Here is a 26,649-nt window from a genome sequence, read left to right as displayed (position 1 = left end):
GGAGGGACCTCAGAGGGACCTTATCACTCTCTGTAACAGCCTGAAAGGAGGGTGTAGTCAGGTGGCGGTCAGCCTCTTCTTCCAGGCAACAAGTGACAGGATGAGAGAGAAAGGCCTCAAGTTGTGCCAGAGAAGGTTGGATAGGAAAAATTTCTTCACCAACATGGTTGCCAGGTGTGGAACAGGCTTCTGAGGGAGGTGGTGGAAACGCCATCGCTGAAGCTGTTTTAAAGTCGTGGAGATGCAGTGCTTGGGAACAGACATGTTCTAGTGGTGAACTTGAAGTGCTGAGTTTATGGTTGCTGATCTTAAAGGTCTTTTCCAATCTAAAAATTTATGTGATTCTGTGATTCTAAGAAAAAAATAAAATTACCAGATATGAAGGCTTGAATGGTCTACTTGCTCTCACAACAAAACATCTTACCATAAGCTTTCCCAAGTAGTCATGATGGGAGAACAGTAGGGATCGTTACTTACCTGAGGACGCACAAAATACCAAGTAGTTGAAGTTCATTCTGTGTGATGCCAAACTAGATGGACACTTAACAATAAAATGGGGTGCATTTATCAGTTGCACCTGAAAACAAACATTTTGACACTGTTACTTAAAACCCTGAACCACCCCATCTTGGGAAGTTTCTGAGTTGCAGGTTTGTGTACACCAAGGGCAGAAATTTTGCTGTATGTTTGCTTCCTTCTTATGCCGTTCCAGAGGCATCTGCTGGGGAGGAGATGGCTGGGCCAGATCAATTTCATGTCTGATCTCAATGACTAGCAGGTTTTAAATCATTCTGTGGAAACCAGCTGCCAAATTCTTGGAGGATGTCAAGAAAAAAAACCAAAATAGCACACGCCCACTCTCTCACAAATTAAAATTGAGAAGAACTCCATATCCAACCTGCATCAAAATGCAGCAGCTGCTTTTGGGGATAGGAACATAAACCTGACAGTGGTGGGTATGGCGGAGCTCTGTGATGCCGTAACTGGATCACTGTAATCAGGCAGATTATTTCATTGTTTCCAAGCAGAGCCACTCCATTGCTGAGGAAATGGTCTGTTGGAGGCATGCATTTTAAAGAGCTGTGTTTCATCCATCGCCTTTCACAGATCCATTGTGCCTTTTGTTTTCAAAAGGGGTGTGAAACAACCTGCTTTTTAGATAAGAATTTATCAGCTGGATGGCTGCCCATACATGAAACCTTACATTCACTCTACTTCAGACCAAGTCAGGTTTTTTGGTCGCTGGGGAGCTGCGTTCTGGCCTCAGTTTTGTTTCTACTGCAAACAGTAGCCAAATTAGTTTATTTGATATTTTAATTGTTTCAAAAGCCAAGAAAATAAATACATATATGCTCTTTGCCTTTAGGTTTTACTAGTACTAACCCAGACATGTGCCTCCACATTGAATTGCTGGAAAAGGGATGATGTGCTAATACATACTATGGGTTGTTACATGCACTCATGAGGTCTTTTCAGCCTGTTGAGTTAACAGAGTTTGAGGACAGTCCACTCAAGGTGTATGACTTGATGAAGTGCCTGTTCAAATGTCAAGCCCTCAAAACCGCAGAGTAATGATAAGCAGATGGAGCATATGGAGACAGCTGCTAAAATCTGTTCTTCTTTAAACAGGATATCATGCTGTCTTTTTTTAGAAAAACGAAACCATACAATGTTAAGGTATTTTTTTTTTCCCTCTGAACAGAATCCTAACTCTTGAGAAGAATGTTCTGGCTATTCTCTTCACTTCCCCATTACAAGTGTCATGTTTGTTTTCACAACAGAAAACTGGATGGCTATTTTAATGATCTCCCCTGCCTGGTGTGAAGAACCTGCTGATGGAGCTAGAGATACCCAGTGCTGCTGTGCACTGCTTATTCAACCTGGCTGGTTGAAAGGCAGGGCTTGAAAAGCAGGAAGAAGCACAAAGTGGTGGCTGCAGGCCAGGCAGTGTTCCAAGGGCTAAAGTTTTGAATTTTTTTTTGAATTGAAAACAGGGGTTGAGTGTCAGATGCCCTAGAGTTTTTCTGTCTTCTAGCAAAAACTTCAAACCATGCTTAGGAACTGTTCCCAAATAATATTTTATTGAAAAGCTGCTTTTCTTCATGCATAGGGTGGTTAGAGCACAGACCAAACCTAGTTCATTTAAAATTCAATACCTTAGTGGTCCATAGATGAAACAAGTTGGTTTCTTCAGACTTTTATTGTGAGCTCATGGTTTATACTGGATACATAAGTTACTTGTAATTCAAGGAAATAATTTAAAATTACCTAAAAGGGAGAACCTACATCAGGGTCCAAAAGCTGATGCCTGGAAGTATTGTATATTACTTTGCTTCATATTAAATGCCACTGAAACTATCAAGACATTCAGGAAACACTTTTATTGGAAGTCTGCAATTTTAGCTGAAGGCATTGTGGAGGGCTTGGACCCTTACTCCTGCCATTTCAGCACAAGATCATACGTCTGTTTGAAGCACAGCTCTTCCAATCTGCAATGAACTTGGAAATTGTTTTGAGAATTCATGTTTCCCTGCTCTCTCCCTTTTTTTTAACTGTTCTTGAGAATCTGCATGGAAAACATGGAAGTAATTTTCCTCTAGTCCTGTGAAGTCTTAGGACTTTTGCCCTTGTTAAATGAGACTGCCACTTTTTAACAGCAATTGTAAGCAGAGGTGAAGAGTGATGGAGCTGAGGGCTTTAAGGCTCTTCTTGTGTTTCTGAGAAGTGAGTCTTCTTGCATCTAGAATCCCAGTTGTCCTTACTTGAGTTAATACTTGGTGGTGTGTGAAAACAAGAAAACTAAATATGGAAAAATTGTGCATTGTTTTCAAAGTGCTTTTACTAGCATGAAGGATATCTTGCATGTTTTGGCTGTGTTTCAGAAAAAAAGAAAACATATACTAAAAGTTTTTATTTTTATCCCTCAAATTATAACCTGCATTTGAGAAGCATAAATAAAACTAGATTGAATGTAACACAGACAAAATTGGAAGCAGTAGTGGTTACAACAGGGGTAATTGTTCTGTGCAAATTATATCAATGAACCTTTCAGTGCTCTCTGTCCACATGTGGGAGTGAGAAGTAAGAGTGGTGGGTGGGGGTGAAGGGCTTGGGGAGAAAGGGAGAACATAGGGTGGGAGAGAAGTGACCTGAACTTATAATTCCCTTTTGGGAATTACATCTGTCTTCAAAACAAACAAACAAACAAAAAAACCCAACAAAACAACAGAAACCCAACGTCATTTTAGTGTGTCACTTGGTACAGTTCCTTTTGTCCTGCTGCCCATGTAATGTACTTTAACCCTTGGGGAACCAGAGGCATTACACGGCATGTGAACTGCTGTGAAGGAAACCGCTGGCGCTGGGCTGGTCTGGCTGCCGGGCTGGGACTGTCTCAGGAAATTCCAAATGAGTATAAATAAATGCTCTGTAGCAACCACTGGGCTCCCTGCCTGCTGATGTGTCAGGACTGTGCAGTCCCTTTAAGGCAAAGGAAAGTGTGCTTCAGACTTAATTTACTGAAAAGCTGAACACAGTAACATCCAGGAGTTTGCTTCTCGTGGATCATGGATTGGTGAGTGACACACTCAAATGGGAATGGGCTTTGGCTCCGCCAAAACCAGCCCTTGATGTTCTGACAGGATATTGAGTTGGGATGGGTAGAGAGGTTTTTTCATGCTTTTAATGCTGCTAGGTCAGTCGGGTTGTCTCACAAGTGCTGCCATCTGAAGGGAGTTTGCACTTGGGGTTTCAGGCACCTCTGGTAGCCTCTTTGTTTTTGTCCTTATATATAGAGTAGCTTGTTTCCTTCAACAAGCCCAGGTTTTCTCATGGAAGATTGGTGTTGTGAAAGCTCTAGTAAAGGGAGTGGGGCTGTGCACCTATTTGCTGCAAAGCATCACTTTAAAAACAGAAAGGTGGCAGTTTCCCTCAAAGTTGCTAATTTTAAATATTTTTCATAGACTTTTAGTTATAAACCACTGGTCTTAGTTATTTAGAATGAAAGTGGAAAATTAATTCTAGTAATGACCTTTCCCAAATTTAATCTGGTGATTGCTTTTTTAACTTTTTTGAGAAAATCAGTTTGTTGTTCTGAACAATTTTAAATGCAGAGGAAAATCTTTCAATTTTTTTTTGCAAATGCAAATTGCTTAGGCTTTTGAAGTTTGGAGAGCAATACACATCTCATAGAAGGAGTCAGTACTAGATTAATATAAAGAAGGGGAGGAGGGATTAATTCCCAGTATTTGAAATATCACACAGATTATGCAGCATAAACCATATTTCTTATGGAGGCAAGCATGTGACAAAATAATGTCCTTCCAGGACTCATAAAAACTAATATTTGTTGAATCATTCTTGCAGAAGACAATTCTTCCATTTTTTCCACTCTGTGCACAGCTGTACGACAAAAGTGAAACTGTAAATCAGTTTTAATACTCCACAGCAGGTTTATATCCCAGGAGTCCAGGTTCTTTCCTGATGATTATTCCTGTTACAATAGCCCTATGTATCTGTTCTGCACTTCCCACCTCTTCAGAGATTTATAAACACAGAAAGGTAATGACATTATAAATCTAAATATTTTGGTTTTGTGATTCAGTTGTTCTTGGATAGAAAGTTAATACAGCATTCCTTGCTTGAGCTTTAGCAGGTAACACTGATACTTTTAACACCTTTGTGCTAAAAGACATTTTCAGGCAAATACCCAGTTTACATCCATGACTTCTTTGGGGAGATGATCTGGATAAGTAAGAAAGGAAGAGAAGAATTTGTGAGTTTGCTCCTTTTTTGCATTTTTGTTTTGTGAAAGCCCGTCTTCCTATGTGGATTCAAGCCCTGGACTTTGTAATTAATTTTTTCCTTTGTCACTTTGATTGTGACCATGAAGTAGTGTAAAGCAACAGGGAATGATGTACTGTTGGAAGAGTGAAGCAGGTGTGCCGCATTTTCAAGGGGTGGCAAGGAAGGTCGGGGAACCATGGGGTTTCTCCTGTGTCACAGAGGGGACAGCAAGGTGCTTCACCGACACTGGGAGCCAACCTCATGTCCATGATCTGCTTTCCATACAAGACAGGCTGTTTCCTCCTCAGTTACATTGCTTGACATGGCGTAAATGGGGCACTGGTGGAGGATGATTTGGGAGGCACATCCGTGACATGCAACTAAGGCTGTTTCTGACTTGCCTGACAGTGGACCTGCTGGTCATGCTCAAAGCCACAGGACACCCCACAGGTGGACTTGTGACAGCAATTTGCTGAAGTAGCCACTGTTTTCAGTTGTTTTGTCCAGAGGTGGCAGTGCTGTTGGTACCAGGAGCAGTCACCACCATGGTTTCTGCCCTGCTCTTCCTTGCAGGTGGGGCACGTAGCAGACTAAACTAATGACTGTATCCCTTCCTACCCATACCCTGCTTCCTGCCACTTATAGTTTGACTGCCCTTGGGACTTGTGAGTCAGAAACTGGGATGGAGGCAAAACAGCCTAGCCTCTTAGTTCTTGTGGTTAATGGCCTTGAGGTGGTGCACACACAAGATGTCCCAGCACAAAACTGCCAGATACTGAGCTGTTCCAAGTATGTTGAAAAGGTGATTTATTATCAGCTTCAAATAAGGGAGTTGTCAATAATATAAAGCAGATTTTGTGAATTTTGATAGGGGGGCATTTTGCAGTCACTCTCATGATGGTCGTGCTTTTTACTTCCCCAGGAACATATTTCTTATAAAAAAGATTTTCTCTTTATTCAGGGTTAATTGATTTGCACAACTTTCTTACAGTATGTATTTTGCAGTTCAAATTAACTGCTGTTTGAGCTGCAAGTTTTCAGTTCACATATTCTAGAAGTAAAAGTTTTAGACATTGAAAGGTCTGGAGAGGGTTAAGAGGTGTGGTTTTGGAAGGTGGTTTTGCTTTCAGCTCACAGAAATAACTTTTAGCTGTGGGTGTATGATGTTCAGATAGAAATTCTGTAAGTAAGTCTTTTTTCTGCCATGTGAATGAAAACTGGTGTAAAAATGGGTAACGTGACCTTGAAAGACCCTGTTCTAACAGCAAAATGGCTATTCGCTACATATATGCTCCTTCAATTAGCTGGCTGGCAAGCATTCTGAGCATTTTCTACATGATACCAAAATGCTCTGTCATAGCTGGCAAACATGTATCAAAGAGAGGAATAAAAGCTAGAGTCTCTTCCTAACCTCTGCAAGGTTCAGAAATAGTTCTGTGGTTGAGGGATTGACCCCTGAGGAGGAAGTGACAGTGGGACATGCAGACTTGTACATCCATCTGATCACCAGTACCAAAGTGAGAGCTGGCCAGTCAGTCTCACTTCAGTGCAAGGTAAGATCATGGAGGAGATCCTCCTGAAAATTATGTACATGAAAAATAAGGAGGTGGTTGCTGACAGCCACCATGGCTTCACTCAGGGCACATCATGCCTGACAAATGCGGGGGCCTTCTGTGGTGGGGTTACAGTAAATGTTGGGATGAGGGAAAATCGACCAACATCATCTACCTGGACTTGTGCAAAGCATTTTACACTGTCTCGCACAACATCCTTCTCTCTGGATTTGAGACATGGATTTGATGGTTGTATAGGGAATGGGCTGGATGTTGGCACTCAAAGCAGTTGGGCTCAGCAGCTCAATGTCCAAATGAAGATCAGTGACCCCTCACCCAGGTCAGTATTGGGATTGGTGCTGTTTAATGTCTTTACTGGTAATGTGATCAGTGGTAGCACCCTCAGCACATTTGCCAGTGATACCAAGCCATGTGGTCAGCACTCCAGATGGCAGAGATGCCATCCAGAAGGACTGATGGGCTTGAGAGGTGGGCCTGTGTCCTCAAGTACAACAAGGCCAGGTGTTGTACAAGGTTCTGGGTTGGGGCAATCCTGAACACAAATACAGGCTGAGCAGAGAATGGACTGAGAGCAGCCTGGGGGAGAAGGACTTGTGGATGGTGAAGCAAGAAGCTCTAAATAACCCAGCAATGTGTATTTGCAGCCCAGAAAGCCAGCTGCATCTTGGGCTGCATCCACAGAAATGTGACCAACAGGTCAAGGGAGGTGATTGCCTTTTCTCCACTCTTGTGAGACCCTGTCTGGAATACTGTGTCCAACTCTGCATCCCCCAGCATAAGAGGGATGTGGACCTGCTGGAGTGAGTTCAGAGGAGGGTCATTAAGATGATCAGAGAGCTGGAGCATCTCTCCTATGAAGACAGGCTGAGGAAGTGTGAGTTGCTCAGCCTGGAGAAGTGAAGCCTCCAGGGAGATCTTCCAGCAATATTCTTAGCACCTGTGGGGAGGCCTGCAAGAAAGCTGGAGAAGCACTTTTTATGAGGGCACGTAGTGATGCTTTTAATGCTATTTGTATTGTGGCTGTGATTGTTTTTTCTCCTATTGCTGTAATCATCCTATTTCTAGAAACAGCATGGTATTAAAGGAGCAGATCAATTCTTAAAATTCCTCCTTTTACCAATGTTACATGGTAAATGGGCCATCTTAGCCCAGTGCCCTGGTGTTTATGTTGCCAGTGCAAGCAAAGCATAGCAGCCATCTGAACCATCTCTCTTCAACTCATGCTGCTTATGTTCTTTGACTTAAGGTACTGTCCTTAATTCACATCTCTGCAGCTTAACCACTGCAAATATCTGAGCTGAATCATCTACATTGTGAAATAAAAACCTGTTTAAGTTGTGTAGCTTCCTCCCTTCTCTGTTACTATCAGGGAAGTTGCTATCCCCCATTTTCTGATTACAACCCTCACCCTAAGTACTGAGTATTTAGATGCCAGATTTAAAAGTCAGCCCTCCATCTGGGGCACTGACACATAAATTTTGAAAAGTAATCTAAAAATGATATATAAATGTTTTTCCAGTTTTCTACTTCTCATTTTTCTTTCAGATTAAATTTGCAGCAAACAAAGTGGGGATTTATTTGTTTGGTAAAACGTGCAGTAAATGCTCCTCTGTAACAGGAGAACCTTCCATCCTCTGTAAGTGTGGGTTTGGTAGCAGAGTCTGTTATTTCTCTCTGGCTGGGGTGTTCTGGTTTGGACTGCAGTACCCCATACCCAACAGCATCAGGTGCATCAGGAGTTAAATCACATTTGCTTGGAGCATAACTGTAGCTGAGTACGAGCAAAACAGATTACCTTCCTTAAAAGGCAGTATTTATTGGTTAGTTTTGCATGGCAGAAAAAGAGATGAAGGTGTTACCAGCCACATCCACAGTACAGTGCAGCGTTCTGGGCACTTGTGCACTTGTGCAGTGTTCTTGTACAAGCAGAGCTGGGCTATCCCAGCACCACAACCTAGTGCTGCAGGAAGGGTGGCTGAGGCCAGCACCCAGCACCAGGGTTTGATCATGAGCAGCCTAGTGGCTTCACTGCTATGCTCTGGTGCCTTTCCTCCTTGTAGAAGATGAACAGGTAGCTGGGGCAGTGTGCACTCCACACCTGTGGTGTGCTTCACACTGCCACTTTGTGCTTTAACTGCAAAGAGAAATATAAAACACTTGATGCTCCTGCTGTGTCTGGAAAAGTACAGAAATTACATGCTGTTTCTGTAAGGTTTTCTCTCTAGGTTCTTGGAATAAAAAAAAAAATCTTTTAGGTCTACTGTTTAGTTTGTGAACTTTTCCCCACCAGCACTTTTGGAAACAATAGGGACCTAGATGGAACTGTTGGGGAGCAAGTAGTTTCATGGAAGCTTCTCTATATTGCTAGCCAAGAGAAAACTTGATAAAGATAAAATTTTATCTCTTGATAAGAGATAAAATGAGTGTGGAATGTTAAGGTCTATTTTCCAAAAGGTTTTATTGTGGTTGTTTTGTTTAACATATATTCAAATCCCAACACTTGATAAAGAGAATGAAATTTTGCTTTTTTTTTAAAAAAAAAGAGTGCTTGGCCTCATGAGTTTTGGATCTTTTCAGAAGGTGAGGTTAATATTTATATATAGTAAAGTGAAGAAAAAGAAAAGAACTAAAGTAGTATTTTGGACATTGGGGTATAGAAGGGGAAAATTCACCAATTTATTTGCTCTAGTAGTAAGGAACCAAAAAGTCAGAACTTTTTTTTAAAATTAATTTTCCTGCCCCGGGTAAGCTTTTAGATTGAAGTTGAACATATAAAAATACTGATTTGACTCAATTTATGCCAACTATTGCCTCTGTATTTTTTTTTTTTCTTTGCAACATTCTTTAAGAATTGTCTTATGCCATAACTCTGGAAGGGGACCGTTATTCATAATAATATTTCAATATTATTGAAAAATACTACTTCAGTAGCAGTCAGATACAGAATAAAAATATATTAGAGCAGATATCATAGCCAGATGGGGAGAGCAGTCTTAACATGTGATATCTGTATTTTTCAAGGCACCTCAGACTTTCAGTGTTGGAAATAGGTCTTCAGTTGCTTTTCTTTGCTCTTCTTGGACCCTCCAAGACAGCTCTACAATAAAGGTTTTCTAGCTTGCAGAACGAGTACACAATGTGTGCCCACATTTCCCTTGCTTTTGTCTTCCTGAGAAGTCTTGTAGCACAGAAACTAAATATTCTATTATTTTTCCAATTCTCCTGGCCTGAAAGCTGCCATGGTTAGTGTGGACTCAGGTAGAGCTGACTCAATATTTTAATATACTGATGTTCTTGTGTAGTGCACTGGATAGGATGGAATTTAACAGAAGTTGGCAAGACTGAAATGTTTGGACAGAGCCAGCCCCAGCAGTACAGAAAGTGAGAATTGAGGAGTACATATTTAAATGTGTCCTGCCCCTGGTTATCCTGTAGCAGGGAGAGGGAAATGAAGTCTTTGTGTACTTCTGGAGAAATGCATTAATAATGACAGTACCACAACGAGGTCTCTATGCTTCACAGAGTGTTCTGCTTCTCTGGTACTGGCTTTAAAATATGATGTGTTTGTGTCTCATTGCATTTGGACTTGATGATCTTAAAGGTCTTTTCCAACCTTCCTTTTCTATGAAGAGTGTCTGCAGCATTTGTACGGACAAAAGTGTATATGTTTGTGCATCTGCACGTGTGATTAATATTTGCCTGATAAGCTAGGGAGTAGTTCTAACTTCAGCAGTGTCCATGATACTGGCCAAGGATGAGACGAGGAGACTAACACTGTACTGTGTGGTATTTATTGCAATACTTGTATGTGTGTGGGCATAGGAATCTTTGGCTCACTTGAGGCCTTTGGGCATGAAGGGACACTGCTTCCTCTGAGGTTAATCTGGGGTACCTGCTGGTGTAGCATTTGGTACTCACCCACCACAGCTAGGAAGTAAGTGTATCCATGGTTCATCTGCGACCTAAGGGCTGGAAAGGGCAGCACCCTTACCAGGTGTTTATTAATTCCATTTTTGTTAGATTTTTTTTTTCCCTTTTGGAGCTAACAAAACCATTTTTATTGCTTTGAAACAGATTCCATTTTGTTTTGTTTCATGTTTAACAGGCACGCCCATTTTGGCCCTTTCTCTAAGACAACAAAATGCACAAAGGCTTGGCACAACTCCTGCATGGTGCATCAGTCTTGTCTTGGTGGTAGTGGATTGCATGCCCGATCCTCTTTTGTCTTAACGTATCAAGGAGCATCTTCAGGGATCAACTGGGATCCCATATGTGGAATGTTCACGGTTCTGTTTTAAGGAAAAGCAGTAGGAACCCAGCTCCACGCACTGTCTTGTGCCACATACAACCTGCCTCCTGGCAGTGCTGCCAGCTTAAGCCGAGGACCAGAGAGATTCCACTGTGAAGACACTGAGCTGTCTGCACATGTTGTGGAGAAGTTTAGTGAGGCATTCATTGTCAGTGTGGTTGTTTCCTTATTACTATTTATTTTTTATAGGTTTCTGTTGAGCAATCTGGTATGAAGCATGAAGCACAAAATACATAAGAGATCTCAGTTTGACTCTCATGACTGAACAGATTTGCATGTCTTTTTAGAGGATTTATGAATATTTTTCCAAAGATGCATTAATTCTTAAGTCCTAGGCCCTTCAAAGAGGAAGAGTCTATTCTTCCCAATCCAACACTTACGCATTCTTCCTAAGGACATTCTAGAGAAACTGATTTCACTGGTGTAGCGATGGGAGAATCGGAGATGTTGCTGGGTAGGAAGACAAGGCCCTTGGGAAATGAAGACAAGCAAAGCAAATGAACTGGGGAAAATATAACAACAGGTAAAACTGATGGAGCTTGAATTTACGTGGGCTGGGTAAAGTAACTAGAACCAAAGCTGAGATAGAGAGGTGAAAAGTATAGCCAGATTTTGGTCTATAATTGGTAGTGCAATCAAATGGATGTGAATAGAGAAAATGGTTGAGAAATCCAAAGTATGAGAAGGCAAAAAGAATCCAGAAAGGTACAGGGAATGAGGGATAAGGAGAGAGTGGGCACAAACCTAGGGTGAAGGTGGGACCAGCATAGAGCGTGGAGCTATGGGGTGTGGAAAAGAGAGTTGTTTGTCTGCAGGGAATGGAGCCAGCATGAGAATCTGGGAACAGTGTACTGACTTCAGGGAGGAAGAGGAGTAATTCAGAGAATATGCTCTCATTCTCTCCGTGGCAGTGGGAGTCCTGGAGGTTTTTCCCGTGCCTGACATTGAGGCAGTCCTACTGGGCAGAACTGAGCTGTGTGTCCTCAGTGTGTGTCTGAAGTGTTTTTGTATGCATGTATTTTTGCTTCCAGTGGTATTTAGATGGCTATTTTGGGTGTATCTGTAAGTAAATACCACACCATACTGACACTCCGGTCTTTCAGCAGAAACATGTGGTCTAAGGGGGTTGTTTGTGTCCGTCGAACCGTCTGTCTACACTGCAGAACGGAGGTACTAAGGCGACCTGGTCGGCCGCACTGCTGTGGTTCTGACATGTGCCTGTCTGTGTGCCTCCATCCTGTTCTTCTCCCGAACCGGGGATGGCAGGTTCTTCTGAGCAGCGTCCTGCTCTCAGCTATAGCTCGGGATGTCCTATGGTAGCTAAAAGCATGACGGATCGCCGTGAAAGCAGTTACACCGTTTGCGGGCAAAGCTTTTCTTAAGTATGCCAAGGAGACTGGAAAAACAGGAGCTTCACACCCCCCTCCCCCCCGCCCGCCGAAAACCTTTTCAGTACAACATTAAGTCACTTCCTGTAGTTGCAGTAAGTCGAGAGCTTTTTTTCCCTCCTCTCTGCCCGCTGCCTCCTCCTTCCCTGAGGCTTATATTCCTTTAAGAAGACGCGGTCCCGGCGGTCTCCTTTTAGAAGCGAAGGCAGCGCCGAGCCCGCGGCCGGCGGAGGGGAGCGCGGCGGGCGGAGCGCGGCCGAGCACGGCTCTTCCTTATGGGGTGAAGCAGGAGCGAGCCGCGGGGAGGCAGGGCTCAGGCGTGTGACACATGAAGCTGGGACAGCCATACGTGGCTGGAAAATTTGCAGTGTGGGGGCAGAGGCATGTGGCTAAGTCAGGTAACCGGAAAGCCGGCTTTTATTATTCCCCAGAGCATAACTTGCAATAGTTGTTTTTCCGTGTTTGGTTTTTTTTTTTCTTTTTTTTTTCCTTTTTCTTTATTTGTATTTTTCCTCCTGCCAACTGTGAGGCCAGGAGGAGCAGGCTGTACGGCAGTGTTGCATATAAGTACACAGCCTGAGAAAACCCAGCAGATGTATTGAACTTTTTATTTAGATTGCTTCAGGAACAGGTGAGTCCTGCATCTGGAGGGCAGGTGGGTGCACTTTTTGTATGACGCCTGTCCCTGAGCAGTGGGGTTCTTGCTGCCTGTCGTGGTGCTGGGAGCTTCTAAGAGTTTAAAATGAAAGAGGCAGAGGTGCTGTTGGAAGTAATATGAGCTGAGGTGAGAGCAGATTGGTGCTGCTGCTGTTGCAGCAGCAGTTCCCCAGAGTCATGAAACAGCGCTGCAGAGCTGTGTAAAGTCTAATGGCATCAGTTGCATAAGGAGCGGGGTCAGAGTTCCCATCGCCTGCTTGAATGCACCCTCTAGTGAAGCTGGTCTCCAGATGATTCGTGTGGTATGTTGTAATCCTGTGATCTTTACGTGATAACATAGCACATGTGAAAGCTTGGTGAGGCATGGGAAGACTGGAAGGATTTGAGCAAGGACGCACTGGCTGTGCCCCTTCATTAACAGACACTATCTGTGTGTATGTATGTGTTCACATTTATGTGGGTATGCACTTTCCAGCATCTGAAAACCCACTGATTAACTTCTAAAAAGTTAATCGGGATTTAGTGTTAAGGGTCAGTCAGCGGAAAGTCAGTCTGTTTGCTGAGCTGTTGCAGCAGTTTCTGCCTCCGGCATGCAGTGAGCACCCGTCTTTCCACGCTTGTGCGTGAGGATGTAGTTTACTGAATGCTGATTTTGTTTCTTCTTTTCCAGGAAAAGAGGAAGTTACTATAAATGGAGAAGATGAAAAAGAACGGAAAGACCCCTATTTTGTGGAAACACCTTATGGCTACCAGCTAGACTTGGATTTTCTGAAGTACGTGGATGATATACAAAAGGGGAATACCATTAAGAAACTAAATATACGAAAGAGGAGGAAAGCTGTACCAGCCTCTGTGGTTACCAAGAACTCTGGTGGCCAGTGCAGTGGCTGGACCTCCACAGAGTCTCTCTCTTCTTCAAACAGTGATGAGAACAAGCAGCCTTTGGCAACGAGGAGTCAAATAACCTTGTCCGTCCCTGCAAAGCCCTCCGTTTCCTTTGAAGTATCTCCTACCTACTTAACTGTCCCAGAGCATAAACAGCTTCCTCCTCCCTCCCCCCAGCCTCCTCGGCACAACCTCCTTGTAACAAAAACCCTCATGGAAACACGGAGACGACTGGAGCAGGAGAGGATGATGCAGGTCACACCTGGAGATGTCCGCAGGCCTCGACTTTCCAGCTTTGGAGGCATGGGCTCCACAAGCTCCCTCCCCTCTTTTGTGGGATCCAGTGGGTACAGTCACGCGTCTCAGCACCTGCAGAATGGGTATCAGGGGAACGGCGACTATGGTGCCTGTTTCAGCTCCTCACTGGGCAGTTCCATTCGTCACAGCCCCATGAGCTCGGGAATATCCACACCGGTCACCAACGTGAGCCCGGTGCATCTGCAGCACATCAGAGAGCAAATGGCAGTTGCCCTCAAGCGTCTCAAGGAGCTCGAGGAGCAAGTCAAGACTATTCCTGTGCTGCAGGTCAAAATTTCAGTGTTGCAGGAGGAGAAGAGGCACATGATGGCTGAACTCAAAAACCACAGGAAAGCCAGTCAAAGTGACACATACGGTTTCAGAAAGCGATCCTATAGTGCAGGAAATGCAGAGCAGTGGGAGCACATGTCTCAAGTGAGAAGAGGTGGAGAACTGTATATAGATTGTGAGGAAGAGATGGAGAGTGTGGAGCAGAGCTCTCAGAGGATAGAGGAGTTCCGGCAGCTAACTGCTGAGATGCAAGCCTTGGAGAAAAAAATCCAAGATAGCAACTACGAAAGTCCAGCAAACCTTCAGGTGAACAGAGAAAGCCTGACAAAAGAAGCCCGATCTATTGCTGTGGGTGCTGATGAGAACATGAATGATGTCATTATATACAACAGATCTGCAAGGCAACTCAAAGAAGTAGCTGTGGGAACAGAGAAAGAAATGAGGGAGTGTGGAGTTGGGGTGACAGAGGCCATGCTTGGATTGTCTACAGAGGTTGAGAAAGAGATAGAGCTTCAGCAGCAGACCATTGAAGCCCTTAAGGAGAAGATTTACAGACTAGAGGTTCAGTTAAAGGAAACCACCCATGATAGGGAAATGACCAAATTAAAACAAGAGTTGCAGGCGGCTGGGTCTAGAAAGAAGGTGGATAAAGCTGTGATGGCTCAGCCCCATGTTGTCAGTAAGATGGTGGAGGCTGTCATACAAATGAGAGACCAAATGGTGGGAGACCACGTGGACGTTGCTGATTCGTCAGTGGGAAACCATCTGCAGACAAGCAGTGTTGGCACCTCCTGCAGACCTGCCATGCAGAGCAAGGCTGTGGGCCCTGAGCTGCTGATGAGCCAATGGCTGGTGAGGGAGAGGGCAGAGGTGCAAGATCAGGGTACAGGGAGGTCCATGGAGCTGCATGATAAGTCAGTGGGCACAGAGACGAGCGTCTGTGAGACAGGCATCAACACAGAGGAGCCGTCAGAGGTGCCGAGCCCTTGCCATCCGGCACGGGCGCTTGGAGCAGTGAGGTCTGTGGGCTGCGGGGACTGCTCGGTGAACGTGGTGGTTTGTGCGCCCAAGGAACACGTGTCCCGTGAAACAGCCACAGAGGCTGTGCCCAGGGCAGAGGCAATGGTGATGGCAGTGCCTTCCACAGCTAGCCAGCAAACCAGCACTGCTCTGGAGATGGTGAGCCAGTGCACCAGCACGGAGGTGGCCTGCCTGGCAGACTGTGGGACTAACACCACCCTGAGCAGCTGTGATAAGCAGACCAGCACGGACAGTGTGGAGTTGCGGAGCGTGGCAGTAGGGGATGGCCGGGTGAAAGACATACATGCATCTGCCAAGATGCGCTCGGTTGGAGTGGGCACCGTGCTCTCTAGCCACCCGGGCTTTGAAAAGCCTTCTGCAATAAAAACCAAAGACTGTGGCATTGGACAGATAAGTGTTTATGAGAACTACCTGGTTGGTCTGAAAATGAGGAGCATTGCCTGTGGACCCCCTCCGTTGCCAGTTGTCCCAGCTGGCACTAGGAGCATAGGTGTTGGGGGAGAGTCTGTGTGCAACCCAGTCAGTGGTCAGTTGGAGAGCCCGCTGCCTCCATCTGAGCTGAGGACAGGCTTGGATCACTACATTGAACGTGTGCAGAAGCTGCTGCAGGAGCAGCAGATGCTGCTTGCTGAAAATTACAGTGAATTGGCAGAAGCCTTTGGGGAGCCCCACTCCCAGATTGGATCTCTCAATTCACAACTCATCAGCACCCTCACCTCCATAAATTCTGTCATGAAATATGCCAGTACAGAGGAGCTACGGAGCCTGGACCTTCAGAAGCAGTGCGTGGAGAGAAGCACCCCACCAGGTAAACCCAGCGTCGGGGTGCACATCTGGTACATTGTTTGGCTCTTTCCCAGGGCTGCAGATCAGTTGCCTACTAGGCTCTCTGTTAGTGTGGAAGCCACTGGGTAGCCCTCCCCAAGGAAACACAGAGCATAGCATTGCTGTTGAATGTGCCCATTGGTTATTCAATCCAACCCATTGCTGTTAAAAAGCAGAGGTGGTTTTCTCTCTCTTGGTCCACCAGGCTCTCAAGGTCCTGATGATGATGGTGCCATGGCTCTGACCATGCAAGACAGGTGTCTAAAATTTTGAGAGGTTTAGCCACTGTGTAGCATGCTGACTTAATGTTACAACTTTAGGAGTATTTGAGGTTAATGCCCATGGGTTTGGAATTTTAAACTTGGCATGCATGTTTTTGAAAACAAGAGTCAGATTTGACAGAGCTGAAAGTCACATACAGTGTTGGTATAAAACTGACTTGTTTCCACAGACATTTGCCTGGATTTTGTAGTGTTTCTTCCAAAGGCACATTGCCTTTGTTCCTTGTGCTGCTCAGACAGAGAGCTGTGGGGTGCTTTCCCCATTCCAGCAGGGCTGATTGCTTTATAATAGGCAACTCCAGAGCACTTCACAGAAACCACATCTTGTGCTCTCTCTGTTCCAGTAATTGTTTGTCATAATCCCTAGTTACAACCTTGTGTTCAAAAGGCCTAATTACTGCTGGAGGTTTTGGCGACACTCAGGAAAAGCAAGAATTGTGATTTAAACGCTCCTTGTCTTTTATTTATTGATTTTAAAATATAGACAATTAATTTGAGAGATTTCTTTATTCCCTGGGGTAGAGTTGATGACATTTATTTTTATTTTTTTTAATGTGTCTGATAGTCTAGTTTAAAACTTAGCCATTTCATTTTTTTCTAATATCTTATTGATGAGTCCAACCACATTACTATTATGTTTATGAACAGTGGCTTCCTGGAAACCAATATATAATGCCTGGCGGTGACTGTTAGATACCTTCTTCTTGCTCCTGCCATGCACTAACTGAAGCAAGAGGTTAAGGAGCTGGGAAAAACTGGTGCAAATGCATCTGTCTTGTAGAGGCTGAATTGGGAAAAAAACCCTGAGTATGTACTATTTAATGTCAGCATAATGTTATTGGCTAACCCAAATAATTATATAGAGCTCTTGCAGCTTGCTTACTCTCTTAAAATTTACCTATTTTTTGTTAAAATGCAGCTTGGTAAATCTGATTTTTCCAGTTTTGATGTGCTAAATAGAATGAGCTGAGGTAAAAGGTTTAGGTTCCCATAGTGAAGTAATAAGCAACATTTATGTAGCAGTAAGGAACACATACAATATTCTGTCTGCACACGTGCAATATGATACTATCTAAGCAATGGTATTATCTTTCTGGTATGCACTTTATATTCCTGTCTTCTTACAGGTAGTGATATTATTATTATTATTATTATTATTATTATTATTATTATTATTATTATTATTATTGTTATTATTATTATTATTATTATTATTATTATTAACAATAATAATAATAATGTCTAGCAGACATCAAAAGTGTCTGTAAAAACAGTGAACCAGAGTTATCAGCAGCTATAAATCCTTAATTCCTTTCTCAGCTTTTACTGCAGAGTATCAAATTTGTAGTCAAGAGGCTTGAAAGCATTTAGACACAGGTGGAGCAACAGATCATATTTAGTAAAGATTTTCATAGTTGGATTCAGATTTCACATTCCTGATAAAATTATTCTGGAATAATTTTATTTCAACTTGTAATGCCATTATCTTTAGCTGTGGGTGATGAGTGTAAAATTTCTTTATTTTTAGTCCCTGGTGAGGGATGCCTGGACTGCATACATAACTCAAGCTATGGTCTATAACAGTTTAGACCCATGGAGAATTAGAGTGGAAGAGAGGTCTTAAGCCTGAAATGTTACCCCATCTCTGTCTATTAACTTTGAAAATACTGCCTTTAATATATTTATCTGCTGCCCTTTCATATGGTTTTACACATCACGTGTTACATATTCCTATAGAAGTATTTTTTACTGAATGAAGCACTAACTTGAATAGTTCTGTAATCACAGGAAAGCTGGAGCCTGCTGAGCAGGACACAGGCTGGCAGTTTTCATCTCTAGATACCTTATACCACTGAGATGATCTCTGAACCAAGTCTATTAGCAATTGGTATTTTGCTTATTGCAAAATAATCACCTTCCCTTTTGTGACTGGGCAACTCCTATTAGCATTTACATATGTACTGTCTTTCAGAAGGCCTAGTGACCTTAGGGAGTTCAAATCCGCGGGCCAGACAAGCACATTTCCACTCTGCAAAGTCATGTTAGCTGGCCTTGGCAGCCTGTGTGTCCAGCTTATCCATATGGATGTGGGTCACAAACCTAGATGTAAACTGATCCATATTCTTAGACCAGACAGCATATAGGAAACCTAAAGGGAGGCAAGTGCATTCATCTCCTCTGTTTGTTGCACTAGATTTTTAAAGAATTTTCAGGATGTTATATTAGAATGCTCATATGGTATGTTTTTCAAGATAACATCCGAAGCCTAATGCCACTTGTATGGGTTCTAATTACATGGACTTTTCAAAAGTGTTTTCACAAGTTTAGGTGTCTGTCTTTCACTGGCAGGGAGTTTTCAAGAATGGTATTTAAAAGCAACTGATCTGCCATTGCGCTGAAAGATTACCTAAGCATATTTGACCTGAAACTGTGTTGCCATTTTGCCTCAGTCACCTTCAGATACCAGTTTTATTGTCGCATTTTAGAATAATCCTGAGTTTCCCAGTGCATTACATTACTTAGTCATCATGAGGAGTGAGGCAGCTTTTTGAGTTAAAACTTAAGGGAGTGAAAGAAAATGGGAAGCATGTGGTGTCAGAGAGTCTAGAGGATAAGGAAATCTTGATGTGCCATCTGGTGGAAAATCTCCCAAGATTTTCACCTTTTAAGTTTTAACTGGAGCTGGGGAAGCAGACTGAGGGTCAATGTAAAGACCAAAAGAAGGATGGTGATGTGAGAAGCCCCTGCTTCTCCAAAATTGGTGTGTAGGGCTGATGAGGTAGGGTGAACATGGTCATCTTCTGTGTTGCCAGCTGTAGTGCAGGAAACTGGAGAAAGCTGTTTTTCTTTGCAGCTCTTTTGCTTGATAGACCTTTGTCTCAAGGACTGTGTAGTTTGACAGCTTAGTAGCTTCTATCCTGATAGCATGGACCATGCTATTGCAGTTGAAGACTCAGGGCTTGCTTGAGGCTCAGAAGCCTGTGCTGATGTGACACAGATATGGTGGTGATCCTGCAAAGCTGTGGGTTGCTACTAATCACAGTGGTTGTGCCTATGTCTAGGCAATAGACGAGAAGGAAGTCCTCAGCTCCAGCTGCCACAGATGCATGCCTTAATCACCAGGTTAAGTCTCTGTCCAGATGTTCTTGCTTGTGTAGCAAACTGGATCCATCCATCAGTCTGCTGGGAGGAAGGTGACTGACATATGTGCAGTATTTTCCACATTCCCTGGAAGGTAGTGGATGATGCAGAACAGCCATGCAGATGGTCCCACCTGAGCACTACACGAGTACTGCTTATTTGCGTGTGTCTGGCTGGTGTCTCAAGAGTAAAGTGCCTCCTCTGCATGTTTCATGTGGCAGGTGGTTTCTGCTACTTGTGACAACAAAAATTCAAAAATGGTTCTGACCTCCATAAACCTCTTCAAAGAGGTACCTTCCCTGGTCATATGTTAAAACAAGGTTATTCCTGTTGTTATTATTAACATTATAGTATTTGCTGTCTTGGTTCAAGGGTAGCACTGCATGTAGTGTTTGAATCTCAAAGCTGCTCTATCTCTTGGTTTCTGCTTCAGTTAGCAAAGAGCATAATTTGCCACAGTATAGATTATTTTTCCTTTCGAATTTATTGCTGCTTAGAGCATGGCAGTCTGCAGCCTGTTAAGCTGTCTGTTAGATAGAGCCCCAGTTCTCTTCCTATGGTGTGGCGCAGGGATATAATGTTCAGGCACTGAGCTCTGTTTAGAGTTCAACTCCCATGGTAACAGGCATAGCTATGAATATTAAATAGCAAAAGATTCCCTTTTTCCAAGGAAGTCTTGTCATACTTCAGCAACAATAAAGCATCAGCTGATGAAATCAAATCCACATGAATGAGAAAGAAAGAAGTACTCCAGGCTGACCTTCCTACTCTGCCCAGCATTATGAGATGCTTTGATCCACCACTCCAATGGATGGCTTTCACCAAGCTTCATGCAGAGTTTTCTTGGAAAAGAGAGCATTTCATAAATAAGATGATTAGCTGCTTCAAAGATGTGTGATCTTTTGTGGTCAGTCATGTTTAATGAAAAGAATTGGTTTTAACTTCCAGTTTCAACAAACTTGATTCACAATCTAATTTGGGGATGGAAAGCAGCTTCTCAGCACAGAGAAAATGCTTTAAATGAGAGTGAAAATGGGGTTGTTCCTGCTGTCCTCTTACTAGAGCCTCCATCCTATTAGGATAAGTGCTTCCCTGGAGCTGAATGATAGTTCAACATCTGCCTATGCTTGGGCCCCAAGATAATCTGCCTTCTGTCAGTTTATTGTGTAAAAACCTCATGCGTGGCAAATTTTTTGTTTTGAAATTTTAAATTCACTGACTTCAACCTGGAATGGCTCAAAAGTACTTCTTATAATGAAACTACACTCTAGTCTTGTGAAGGTACTACATTTGTCAGTTGGAAGGATTATTATCAATCTTTGTAAATGTTTAAACATAACATGTTTGCTCATTACTGCCTTTTTATGTACCTTAGTAGAATGTTTTTTTTTTCTTCAACAGTTCTGATAAGTAATTGAAAATTGAAAAAACCAAAAACCAAATTGAAAAGTGGATTAAAATAATTTGTATTTTAAAAATAACTTTTTAGGCATAAAGATTTAAAAAGACAGGAGGGCAGTGTTTTGATTGAAATAATTTTGTAATGAGCTTATTGTTACTGTGAAGAAATTATGCAATGTGAAAGAGAAGTATTTCCCTGCTATATATGCTCCAGACAATATTTGTGCACAGTCTTTAGTGGGGAATGTATCATTTGTATCACTGACCATTATAAACATATTGTGCAAATAGATGCTTGCACTGAAAAAAAGGTTAAAAATAAAATCTTTGTGCAGCTACCGCATAGTAAGTTTGTGAACTTTTTAAAGCTAGAAGCCTGTCGTGTTCCAGCCAGAGAGCTAGGTTCTCATCCTCATGCTATTTAATCCCCCAGCCTTGTTTGCACTTCTCTTGATTTCAGTGGCATAAAAGTATTGTCAAGCTAAATTGGTTTTGTGATAATACTTAGGTTTGCTTCCATCAAACTAAATGGAAATTTTCAAAAGCAGGGGAAGGCCAGACTTCCATTCTCATGAGTTCATCACAAATTCAAAATAATCTGTTGAGTTCCTTGAACCAGCTAACAGCATGAATACTTGTGCTATCATAAGTGTGAGGGAAAGTCTGCAGTTAGGAAGGAAAATTGCATCCTAATAACAGTAGATGATATTATAAGTGCCAGAAATGGTATGGATAATCTGTTGCTGCTCTGTAGCAGCTTTGCTGACACCCTACTTTAAATTGGTGAGATTTTCAAAAGAAGCACAAGTGACTTATGAGAGGAGATTCCTTATAAAAAATAGGTGCTCTCATTCCTGCAAACCACTGGAGCTAAACCCCTGCAGATGCTTCAATCACTTGTTACCCTCTGAAACTGATGAGAACAGCTTTAGCAGAAATGTTTATGTACAGTTGAAATTAGCAAGTTTTTTTGTTTGTTCTGTTGTGTCATACTTTTGTCTCTAAATTACTCCTGAACTACCCAAAAATCCTCTACTATGTTGCAAAATACCTTATAAATTCTTTACAGCTCCCTGCTGTTGTTTGCTATTCTATATCAATACTTAGAAACTTATGTCAAGTTTGCACTATTTGCCTGGAACAGTAAGCTAAGGAATATCATCAGGGCAAGTCTGCCTGAGGGTCTCTGGAGGCAGTGCCTAAGTATTGAGCTGTTGGCAGATTTGCTGTCAGTGCTGTGCACCACAACCTGGAGAAGGATTCTGCTCAAGCATACTTGAGATCTCTCACGTATGAAGTGAGAGGAAAAGTCTGTTTTAAGATCTGTGTAGACTGGTGGTGATCTTCAGCCAGGGTTTGATTTCCACACAGGAGAGATGTGTGCTACCTCCAGCCCCAAGGGTGGCCCTGCAGTTCTGTTGGAGGAAGAAGGAACTCGGTTCTTTTGGCTTTTTGGTTTGCGCAGCAGAAGACTAATCCATTAAATTGTGGACCATAATGTTGGGTGGCACAGCTCTTTCCTTTGTTCTTCTCCGTGATTGGACTCGGTGCTCTGCAAGTGTTCATGTTTGCTGTCTTAAAAAGGGGAAGGCCTGGGAGCTGATATTAAATGATAATTAATGGCTTGCAGCATTAATACTGGGTTGGACCCAAAGCTCGCTTTCCCTCATCATTGGGTACTGTGCATGTAGTACGTGTAGGCATCTAAGAGCTTTGCAGGGAGAACGAGTGCACTGACAGGTTTGCCTAATGCACATTTATTGTCTCTTCGCCCTCAAGTCTTGATGTCATCCTCTTTTGTCAGGTGCTAGGGGCCAGCTGAGCAGAGCCCTTTTCTTCTTCATTGGAAGGCATGGACATCATGCCCTAGATCCTGAATTCAGTGTGGTGCTTCTCAGCCAATGATGCATGCACCAAAGAGGGAATCTACTGAAATCGTGTTGCATCGGTGGCAGGTTCAGGAGAGGCTGTGAGTTAGGGGAGAGAAGTCTACTACTGTCCTTCTTTCTCTCTGTCCTACGCTGCAGCTCCCTCCCCTGCCTGTCCCAGGGCAGTTGGGAGACACCTGGGGAAATTGAGGCTCAGGCTTTGGGCTGATGACAAGGGTTCACCAGGTGCTGCTGTTGGTTCACCTCAGGCTGGAGCCCCACTTGGCCCTGCCAGAGTCCTGCCCTCAGCTCTGACATGCACAAGGCCACCTGTGCCCCTAGACACATCATGGTTGTCACAGCCGCTTTTGTAGGAGAATTGTGATGTCTGTCAGAGGATGCAGACAGTTCTGCTGAAAGCAAACCTGGGCATCTTTGGAATCTTTGCATATCCCTGGGTGCTTCCCAGGTTTCCTAAGAGCAGGTTTCCTTAACCCCTTCCCATGCCCTCAGAGGCCAGTCTGGAGTAGAAGGGATGACCTGGTAAAACCAGCCTAGGCAGTCACTACCAGCTGCAGCTGGAAGTGGTTACTGTGCTTGATACTCTATAATTGTACCTGTCACATCTCCAAGTAAGCAAAGAGACAGCTGCCTTGTTTTTCAGCTAAGGGAGTTTTAAAACTCATTGGTTTTGCCTTGGTGTTCTATCACCTTGGCAGCCCTCAGCCCTCAGCTGTTGGATGAAGCGTGATGCTTGCTTTTGGGAAGAGACCTGACCAAAGTCAGTCAGTTCTGCAAAGGGGGGAGCAAGGACAGGACTTCCCTGTTGCTTTTCATGGGTGTTAGGTGCTCAGACATGTCGCCAGAAGGGTTGCTCCTACCCAGCGGGCCCTGGAAACCTGCCACCTTCTTACACACACACACACACACATTTCACTTTTAAGATAAAGCATTTTTTCTGTGCTCGTGGTGACATGACGGTTGATACTGCAGGAAAGCTGTGTGCTTTTTCCTGCAGACAGCTTCCCTTTTAAGTTGGAGAAGCTATAAGCCATGGTGGAACTGGGCAATAGGCTTCCCTGCTGGAGAAGGGTGCTTTGGGAAATGCATGTGGGGTGAGACTTGGTTGGCAACTCAGAGACTTGGGTGGGCATGGTTGCAAAAAGGAGGAAGCTGCTGGGAAGTGACAGTATTTGGAAAAATCAGCTTTGTTATGTCCTGTTGTAGGAAAAATTTACTGAGGTGAAGTAACAAAGGGGAAAGGCAGTCTAACAAGCAGCTTGCTAGACAGAGATGTAGTTGTGTGTCTAAAAATTAATGTTAATTAAATTAATGTTAAATCAATTAAATTAAAAAAATTAATGTTAAAATTAAATTCCATTTACCTTGCTGCAGTGTGTTAGCATCCTGTGCAGTGCTGCTCATATTTGAATGAGAAGGCTGTGCCTTAATTCTTGATAAATAAAAAGACAAAAAAATAATATGGAGGCACACAGCATTGAAGCAAGAAAAAAGTGGGGAAAAAAAGTGGTAGTGTTTAAATCAAGTTAAATTTCAGGGGTTTTTTCCTTGAATGCTAACAAGATCACTTAGGGAGGCATATCTGTGTAAAAAACCACTCAGTGTGTTCCACAAACTAAAACATTTGTGCAGATTTGTACAGAAGTTTTAATAGCACAGCTGGAGTAACTCCAGAGGAATCTGGAAGACTGTGCATAATTAACACTGCCTTTTGAATACACAGTGGGAAAAAGTGAATGAACACCAGCAAATCAGTGAGGGGAAAAAAGTACAACCCAAACATTTGGAATTTGGTTTAAATACAACTACTAGCTAAGTACAATCCTGACCAAAAAAAAAGAAAAAAAGAAGGAAATGCAGTGTGTGGGAGTTCATTGCAGTTGTCTCATAACTGTGCAAAGCACATAGCTTTCAGAATTAGTTTGTGTACTGGAAAAAAAGGAAAATTTCCTGAAAAATTTCTGCTTTCATGGAAAATTACATTCCCAATAAAAAAAGTACAATGGAAAGGTTACTGATCTTGCAGAAAGAACCTTCACAGCCTGTGAAAGTGCTGTGCTCTTCAGGCATGTCATCAAGGAGCAGCTCAGTGAGCTCACCGTGACCAGGGTGGCAGGAGCTGAGGTCACTGCTCATACTCAAAGAGAAAGAAAATGAAGGACCATTCCTTTCATGCATTTTAAAGCAAATATCTTTATAGCTTGTCATTGTATTGTATGTCTTTATCAAAAGAAAATATCACAGCCATTTTTTTTTTTTGTTTTCTGAAAACTATCACAGTCTTCTTTTCCTATTAGGTCCTCAGAAAAGAGTATTTTAAAGGACAAGCATTGCCCTTTTTTCCCAGTTTGGTTTTGTTTTTCTTGTGGATCGCAGTGTTGATGGAAATATTTTCGTTTGACTCCTCTGTGATGCTTGCTGTCTTCTTTGGCAGGTCCTACTTTGGAGTACATCCCTCATGGGCAACTTGCAAACACGCACTTGAGTTCAAATTTGCGAACGCTGAAACTGGAGCAGGACACTGTGCCTGCTCAGGAGGAGAGGAAGACTCCTCTGGTGGAAGCTGCTCGGGGAAGAAAGTCTTGTTCTTCTCAGGATAAAGCTCTTGCTCCAATTAACCTGACAGATGATCAACTTGCCTCAGGTCTCTATGGTAATAACTGACTCACATTCACCTTTCATCATGCTGGTGGAGTCTGAATATGAAATACAGTTAAAGAAGGTTTTCAATATTCTCAAAAATACAAGAAGCAGGAAAAGATGTGGCTGAGGGGAGGGTCACAGTGTGACACCATGTGTCTGCAGCTAGTGGTTCAGTTTTAAATGGCAGATTGTAGCACATCAGTGAAATGCCATTTAGTGTCTTCCTAAGAAAAATCTACTGAAAGATAATGGGTGGGTTAATAATGATTTTTAAAATACTTATTTTTTCATGCATGTTTTACCTGTCCTTTGCATAGATTGGTTTAAAAGTTGTTTTAATGAATACTAAACCTAAAAGGCCATCCTTGATTGAACCTGCCTAACCTGTTGAATAGTTTGTTGAACATGCTGTATGTATTGTTCAACATGCTGTCTGTATTAATATGTTCATTTTGTCAAGGAGCTGCTGCTCTCTGACACTAAGAATTAAGATTTTGTTAACGGAATAACCGATTTCAGTGTTAAAAGTTTTTCACAAATAGCAAAGAAAAACAAAAAGCCCATGTCTTTTCTGAAAGTTTCCTGAAGCATGAAGATTAGCAGCATGTTGTAAGATAGAAAAGTTAGGCTTAGCTAGTTTTCCAGAGCTGATTTTGAAACCGTTCATTTCCAATGTGCATGTCAAACCATGACTGTAAGTATATTAGAAAACGCAGCTTCAGATGGTAAATTACACAGAGAGCTGTTGAAAAATAGAGAGTTTTTTTTAAAAATCAGCTAGAATGCTGCTCCATTCAAAGCTGGCTATGTATTTATACTGATATGTGTGCTGTGTCTCTCTTTCTAATAGTATGTACGAATAATGAGAACACACTCAAATCTATCATGAAGAAAAGAGATGGGAAGAAGGATTTGAGCAACACCAAGAAGAACCTGCAGTTTGTTGGCATTAATGGCGGGTAAGAGACCTGTCTCCAAAACATCTGTTACTGTAGCACTTTTCACAGTGGGAAGAAGAGAAGGAACCCAGGAACACGTTGATAGGTTTGGCCTGTCCTTCAGGCTGAGGTGCCGCCACTGTTGAATGTAAGGATCAGAAGGAAGAATTGGACAGCTGGGCTTCTCTTAATCCTCTTGTGCTTTCAAGATATATATGGCATCAATTTCAAATACTTGTACATTAGATTACTGCCAGATTTACCGCAGGAAAGTGAAACAATCTCTGACAGCCATGGGGACATT

General features: G+C 42.8%; 1 protein-coding gene across 4 annotated transcripts in view; it reads left to right on the top strand.

The window, feature by feature from the left end:
* Positions 1 to 26,649, top strand: part of KANK1 (KN motif and ankyrin repeat domains 1) — a 127,438-nt gene that overhangs the window by 87,652 nt on the left and 13,137 nt on the right. For 3 of the 4 annotated variants that reach the window (XM_058826048.1, XM_058826047.1, XM_058826049.1), the window contains 3 exons: positions 13,384 to 16,035; positions 25,199 to 25,417; positions 26,258 to 26,366. In XM_058826048.1, coding sequence (XP_058682031.1) covers positions 13,384 to 16,035; positions 25,199 to 25,417; positions 26,258 to 26,366 — 2,980 coding nt within the window. Of the gene's footprint in view, positions 1 to 12,210; positions 12,455 to 13,383; positions 16,036 to 25,198; positions 25,418 to 26,257; positions 26,367 to 26,649 lie in introns of those variants that run through there. The other variant, XM_058826046.1, reaches the window with a different exon arrangement.

This window comes from Poecile atricapillus, chromosome Z (assembly GCF_030490865.1).
Source record: "Poecile atricapillus isolate bPoeAtr1 chromosome Z, bPoeAtr1.hap1, whole genome shotgun sequence".
NCBI lineage: Eukaryota > Metazoa > Chordata > Aves > Passeriformes > Paridae > Poecile > Poecile atricapillus.
Note: the sequence above shows the minus strand (reverse complement) of the source record. Positions and strands in the feature narration are given on the sequence as shown.